We start from the raw sequence: 7,970 nt of genomic DNA on the forward strand, positions 1-7,970 counted from the left end.
TAAATATACAGATATAATTAAATAGATATTATTAAGGAGTGTATGTCACAACAGAGCCATTGCAATATTGCCACTGAAAAAAATCCTGATAGGCCTTTAACTGATAGATACACCAAAAAGCACATTGTTAAGCCTCCCTCTAACAAGAAATTGTTTAAACAGTTGTTTCAAAGGTTTAAACAGTTGTTCAAATTGTTTAAACAATAAATGCTCGAGTGACAGGCTTAAACAATGTGCTTAAATTTGTAAACAGCGTTTTTACAGTGTATGTACACAGTTGTATACCTCCGCGTTTGGGGTGTCCCCAAATTGTTAATTTTCAGGTCAATTTATTGGTGCAACCCCCCTCCCCTCCCCCCATTGCTCGAGCAAGATTTACGTCACTGCTGGGTGGTATTGATAAGTTTACCTTACATAAACCTTTCATTACACAGGCGTAGGCTGGTTGAAGCATGGGGAGGTGGAATTAACTTGGTATGGGGGCAGTGGCGTACCTACGATTTCCACAGGGAGGGGGCAAATTCGTCTGCCCAAAAATTTGACAAGCAAAAAAAAAAGAAAAAGGTCTTCAACCACAAAGATAGGATTTCGTACCAGGAAAAAAATTGACAAGCAAAAAATAAAAATGTCTTCAAGCTCGTCAGGGGGCCAGGGATACGTCCTTTGCATGGGTTGTGACTCTTCGGGGGGGGGGGGGCAGGCTGCCCCTCATAGGTACGCTAGTGTATGGGGGTGCACAATAATAGGGAGTTTGGAAAAACGGCTGTTGAAATCAGAAGAAGATGGGGTGCAAATTTCGTTTTGCTTGCCAGTGTCGGAACTCCTCTGCCTCAGCGGGAGGGTGCACCCGCCCCCTACACCCTTGCACTAGTCTAATACTTTTCTGATTATAATTTTTTTCTGGACTCGGGAGCGCCCACTCCCCGACTGATCTAATGGGGAAAAGAATCAAAGAGAGAGGGAGAGAGAGAAAGGAAAGAAGAAAAGAAAGACAGAAGAGCATTACAGAGAGGGGCATTGGTCTCAAAACTCCAGATTAATTAGACACAGAACAGAATGTCATTTCTGTTGTGATGATTCTATTCAGGAAAGTCTAGTCAAGATTCTTGGTGATATCGATGAAGAACATTCAGAGCCAGTCATAATACAAATAAGAAAAGACTGGAGTAGGTTAACTACCCCCCCCCCATTAACACACCATGTACTATAATATAATTGAGTCTTGCTTTTAATTACTTCAGAAACCTATAATAATTCTAATTACCCCGGTTTTGACATCCTAGCAGCGTCAAGGGCGTCAAGCAGATATCGTTTTCTTTTTTTTCTGGTATGGCGAGTGTCCAATTATGACCCCTGGTGCCCTTTCGTGAAAATAATAATTATACTTGCTTATATAGCGCTTAATACTTACTTTGTCAGAAGTCTCTAAGCGCTCTACAATATATGCAGCATAATTACCGATCATATGTTCTCATTAGTTAATATGAATGTACAAAGTACGTTGTGGCCCAGTGGATTAGTCTTCGGACTTTGAAACAGAGGTTCGTGGGTTCGAATCCCAGCCATGGCGTAATTTCCTTCAGCAAGAGACTGATCCACAATGTGCTGCACTCAACCCAGGTGAGGTATTGGTACCGGTAGGAAGCTTTCCTTAAAAAGCTGAATGTGTGCGCTTTACGATCACGCCTAGCTTAGCCGGGTAATATAATTATGAGCGCCTTGAGCACCTAACAAGATGGATATGTGCGCAATGTAAATATCCTATATTATTATTATTATAAACATTGTGTTTAGAAACATGAGAGATAAATTTTAAGAATAAATAGCTTTATGTCGATCATGTCGGCATATTCTTGAAACCCTACTTCATTTTGTCTTAAAGGTCAAGTCCACCCCAGAAAAAAATGTTTGTTTGAATAAAAAATCAAATTAGCACAAAGCTTCAAACCTCATCAAAATCGGATGTAAAAAAAGAAAGTTATGACATTTTAAAGTTTCGCTCATTTTTCACATTTAACAGTGATACGCTAAACTCAGTGACATGCAAATGAGACAGTCGATGATATCCCTCACTCACTATTTATTTTGTTGTCTATAGTTTGAATAAATGCAGTATTTCAATTTTAACAGATTTCAGAGATCTCATATCCAGAGATTAATAATAAATAAGGACCAACTTGACTGACACAGGGTACTAACAGTCATTGTTTGGCAATGCATTTGACAATAAAGAGAAAATTAGAATATTTCAAATACAGAAGAAAATTGAATGGATGACGCCATCAGTTTAATAATTTGCGTACAAACATTTTGCGAAATAAAGCGAAACTTTGAAATGTCATAACTTTTCATTTTACATCTGATTTTGATGAAATTTCCAGTGTTATGCTAGTTGGATTTTCTCTTTTTATTCAATTCAACTTTTTGTTGAGGTGGACTGGCCTTTAGCAAGCTTTCCATTTACTTTTAGTCTTCTCTTGAGACAAAACAGAAGATATATCACAATAATGCTGTCCATAAAGGGTCTGAATCTGCATACTAGAAGAATCTCTACGCAATGATGAACCCTGCTCTTCCCTACAGGTCATAGCTCAATGGTGATGGTTTTTTCAGTAGCACTGATCTTGGAATTCAATATTTCGCCTGCACTGGCGCAGAGCTGTACATGCATCCGGGACATGCACAGGCGCGTAGCCAGGGGGGCGGTCGCCCCCCCCCCCAAAACGTCCCCAAAAAGAAAAAAAAAGGGAAAAAAAGAGAGGAGAAAAGAAAAAGGGAAGGGAGGAAAGGGAAGAAAGGTAGCTTTGTGTTTTTTTTCTTTTTATTCTTTTTTTTTCTTAAAAGAGAAACTCCATCACTCTTGCTTTAAATTTATATATGAATTTTTCTTCCGCGCTGTGCGCGGTTAAATGACAATATTGCAATTCTCCATTGTTTCCCCACCCTTTCTCTAACCCTGTTTTTCCACCTCAGGTATATGTGTTTCTTACCGGTTAAAGTTCAAATGTATCCATTAGGGCATGGAATTAGAGTAAGGCTACGCCAAAGTATATGAAGTTATCTTTTTTTTTAATTGATCGTGCAACTTCTGGTCGGGTCGGCTCCAGGCGGGTAAAATTTTATATCAATTTCTGCCGCAACCTCCATAAAGTCAACTTCTCCTGATAAGTCAAAGAAATTAGGAATCCTCTTTTTTTTTTAAATTCAATTTCAATAAATCACAGAAGTTTCAACTTTTTGCGCACTATTTCCTCATAAAGAAGTTCAATAATCTTAGAAAATCATTTTAATTAGAGCCGATGGTGGTATTAGACGTATCTGCATTATTTTGATGAAACGTCCGCCCTTTGAAATTTCAGAGTTTCATTGCTCTGCGCGGGACTGAATATCTTTCTCCCGGCATATATACACTTCTTCTCCTCTATTTTGCGAGTTAAAGATATGCACTGTCGCTAAATTGTTTGTAATCAAATCTGATCTTTCCAAGGGAAGTATTCAATATATCTTTGAGAAGACCCTTTAGTCGGGACCCTTTTCATGGCAAAAAAACTGATAAAACGCTTTAGCTTCCGCGCTTCGCGTGAGGGTATTATTATTTTAATTTCCTCCAATGTATTCCTTTTTTGTGCGTTCACAATCACTTTTTGAAACAAATTAGATTCATGAAAACAATATTCAAAATCACAATGAGTCAACTGAATTGGAGCTGAAATAGGCACTAGAGACAAGAGAGACGGCTCCTTTTCATTTTAATTTATGAAACACCAAAAGCTTCGCGCTTCGCGCTCCCTGCACCCACCCCCTAGGGAGCGCGCTTCGCGCGCTCTGTAAGTGTTGGCACGCTTCGCGTGCATTTACCGCCCCCTCCAAAATGAAATCCTGGCTACGCGGTTGGACATGCATGCAGTGTAATGTGACAGGAAGACTATTCCGACCTTAATCATGTTAATTGGTCCCATATTGAATGCGTATCCGGAACTGCATGGAAACGTTCATCCTAGCTATTGTTAGTCTTTGTCACATATCAAAATCTGTGAGCAGCAAGATTGCTACATAGAACCATGAGTCTACGACTGTGAATGAGTCATCATCGCCATCAACATCAAAGCTCTATATAATTACCGGGTATAATCATTACCGTCGAAGGCTTCTAGTGATGATCCGGGGGTAATGATGGCTAGCAGATACAGAGGCTTGTGTTTAATTATTTTCATCCCATTGGTCCCTTATGCCAAATCCAGACTTTATATGTCCTATAGCGGGAACACTGCTGAGGTTAGCCTTGGCACCCGTGCAGTGTTTGAATGTTCCTCGTCATCGCAACTCTCTGAAGACAAATTGCGAACCGGTCGGATTGAATGGGGCAGAAACACGAGATACTCGGTATCTACTCAAGTCATTGCACGGTGGACAAATGAGAATGGAATCGCGATCTTAGTCGATAACTCCGATGAACGATACAATATTGAAGGTGGAATCTTATCAAACGGACGTTTCAGACAATTTCTGACCATTCAAAAAGTTCAACGGATTGACCAGACTGATAGTACTGGGTATTATTGTGCTTTATTCAATTCTTCAGCGAGTATGTTGGTTAAATCTGGATATGCTCCATTGACCGTCAAATATCCTCCTGCAGAACATTATCCTCTTTGTACCGCGACACCAAATGACATCACCAGAGAAGTAATGCTTGTGTGTACATCTGAGAAAACTACTCCAGATGTAACTTTGCAATGGTATAAGGACGGACAGAAGGTGTCAGATGCCCATCCGACTGGTTACAAAATGAAATCGACCCATGAGGCCCGTGAAGATGAATTACGAAGCGAATTCGAATGCCGACTACATTACGTGGACGGAGCTGATGTTGAGGTTCGTCGATCCTGTACATTCAGTAAACCTCGAGTGGCTATTTTAAGGATGGGAGAGGAAACTCCAAATGAAGAAAGTACATATCATGCATTTGCTGTATCTAATCCACCTCTCACATCCGACATCAATTGCACACTGGAAGCATCTTCAGACACTTCTCAACGTTTCGATAAAGAGTTTCCTGGTTATGGGGTGGCAGCCGTTGGACCTGTAGCTCCCACTGATAATGGTAGCACACTGGTGTGTCAGGCCAAAAATGTTTTCGGAACTGAACATGCTATGATGAGGGTTTATACTAGAAATGAAAACCAGGACAGGGAAACCACTTTTCCGTCCACTATGATGCCAGGCGGTCAAGTTTTACAGACTAAAATTTGGCCCAAAGAACTTGCCATCATTCCGGGGTGTAAGAATGCTTCGTTCGTGTGTAGCTACAGCTTGATCATGTATTCGCACATTCCTGCCAAGGTAGAGATCAGATGGGAACATGATGATACTATTACTACTGAGACAGAAGATAATGTCCTTTTCATCACCAATGCAGAATATGAAGATTTCAGAGAGACAACAGTAACTTGCGTTGCTTCTGTGGTTACCGATGACCCAATGATCAATACGGTTCCTGAACGCAGATCTGCAACAATTCGAATTGCCAAAGAGAGTTCCTGCGGTCCAAATTTCGTACGGTCTGGCTCAACAAAAGCACAATCGCATTTCGGTAAGGAACAGTGTTTTGTCGCCGCCATTGTCGCTGTACTCGGATTAGTGGTGTAACGGTGAACCCGAGTCTTTAACCGATCGGAAACAAGCTTTTGGATGGGAGCAAAGAAATTCTAATTTTTTCAATTTAATGTACCATTTCAGTTGATTTGCGTGGTATTTTATCATTTTTTTATATACAAAAATATGTTAGGATATTATACGTCATATAGCTAGCCCTTATACAAATACATTACTTCCTACTTTTTATTCTCAAAATTTTTATATGAAGTATACTCGTGTATATTATGAAAAATTATTCGATATGAAGTTGAATTCGAATTTGTTCTCATCATCCACAGATATTACTTAATGCAGATCAGATACCCAATGATTGTATAAATCACAGAAGTAACATAGGGTCTTATGGTTTGCTCTATTGTAACGCAATATATCGCACTGCAATCACAGAACAGGCAGGATGATCTGGATGACGATAGCCTCGTTCAGACATGGGTTCCTAGTGCTATAATCAGAGTAAGACTCTATCATGCATGGATTAATATCTCAAAGATATTTATCTTATCACGACCAAGACGTAGGCTGTTTGGTCGGAGGAAGCTCAGAAGAAATTTAAATTCGGAGTGCCCGTCTAGACAGAGTTACTCCGACCAACATGACCAAGATACTCCTGGAAACAAGAAATATATCTTTTTAATTTTAAGCCATGCATACTAGAAAATTTTTCTCCAACTAGGATAAAACGAAAGTTATGTTATTTTTAAGTCGGAGGAAGGTACACCCAGTCAAGATGCAGATAGACATGAATAGTAAATCCATAGAAAATGTAACTCAGCTTAAATATCTGGGTGTCACTTTCAGTCATATTCCGGACTTGTCTTTTCACATCAATCCCATCATTAAACAGATCATGAATTCTATAATATGCATGCGGAGAATCAGGCACTGTCTGACAAAAGACGTACTCGCCCATTTGTATTTTTCATTAATCCTTCCTCATATCGACCACTGTTCAACTGTTTGGGGATCATTAAAAGTGAAAGATTTGCAGCGACTTCAGAAGTGTCAAAACGTCAAAACAAAATATTGTCGTTTGGTATTAGATGCAGACTACTACACCCCAGTCCAGAATGTGTTACACTCTCTGAAGTTACAATCTGTCAAGAAAAGAGTGGATTATAATTACCGAATACTTATGTATAAAACTTTAAACGGTCTTGCTCCTGGTTATTTAATGCAAAATATTTCTCTGAGACCTAATCGCTATCCTACTAGATCAATCTCATCTCAACAATTGTATCTCGCAAAACCAAGAACCGAGTATAAAAAACATTCATTCTCCTATACAGTGCGTCCCACAAAAAAAAACGAAACCGAAATTTATCGATGATTTATCATAACTTAATCATTAATAAACTAAACAAATGACCTACCAAGTTAAAGCTTAGAATCTCTTCGTCCATCTGAAATTACTTAGATTATTTCTCATTCACGCAAGAGTGAGCAAAAACAATTTGAAGAGGGGATACCAAAAATTCACTTGGCGGGCTGTATATCTGGGTTTAAAAAAGAATCCACATTTTCAAAAATTTCAATATCTGCTCTTTAATTTGATACCTCAATTACATAAATGGTCGAGAAATAACAAAGTTCTGGCTATTTGAAATAAGGCTTGAATTTCAATAATTTCTTAAAATGAAGAGGTTTTACAAACTCACTCGACACTCCGTTTTGTTGACGATCAGCCTGCATTAAGTCTTTTGTTAACCGTGCGATAGCTTCTGTGGGAAATCGGTGAAAACACGTTTATTTAATGAAATTATGGAAATACAAGCATTGATTTGAGAGAGCATAACTTTTATTAATGATTAAGTTATGATAAATCATCGCTAAATCTCGGTTTCGTTTTTTTCTGGGACGCACTGTATAGCAGCAAATCTATTTCACTCATTACCAGTACCTATTAAGTGTTCTGTTTTACTTCCTATTTTGAAACGAAACGCCCGTAAATTCCAAGCAAGCTGATTAATTTTTCTACTGTTTGTCATAGTATGTATAGCCTTACCCCCTAATTGTTATTTGTTTATTGTGTATATATATTATTTTGGTATTGTATATTTTAATCATGTATGTTATAATTGTTATTGTATAATGTTCAAATTGATATTGATAGCAGGGCTCCCATGTAAAGCAGGCCTCTGGCTTGAATGGGACTACCCTGCTTTTTTTATAAAGAAAACATGAATATTAAATAAATAAATAAAGTCAGAACAAGTCTTCTGTTGGAGTAGGCAAACAAATTATGTATGAAAGATCACGCATTTTTTTCAAGTCTGCATATTCCCTAAAAAACGAAACGTACATAGGAGTTCAGA

The 7,970-nt window shown here is 38.6% G+C and overlaps 1 protein-coding gene across 1 annotated transcript; it reads left to right on the forward strand.

The window, feature by feature from the left end:
- Positions 1 to 3,956: 3,956 nt before the first annotated feature.
- Positions 3,957 to 7,006, forward strand: LOC121423270. Its single transcript, XM_041618599.1, has one exon. It carries the CDS (start codon positions 4,171 to 4,173, stop codon positions 5,647 to 5,649), a length of 1,479 nt encoding a protein of 492 aa, XP_041474533.1. The 5' UTR covers positions 3,957 to 4,170; the 3' UTR covers positions 5,650 to 7,006.
- The last annotated feature ends 964 nt before the right edge of the window (positions 7,007 to 7,970 follow it).

The sequence above is a fragment of the Lytechinus variegatus genome, chromosome 10, assembly GCF_018143015.1.
Source record: "Lytechinus variegatus isolate NC3 chromosome 10, Lvar_3.0, whole genome shotgun sequence".
Classification (NCBI taxonomy): domain Eukaryota; kingdom Metazoa; phylum Echinodermata; class Echinoidea; order Temnopleuroida; family Toxopneustidae; genus Lytechinus; species Lytechinus variegatus.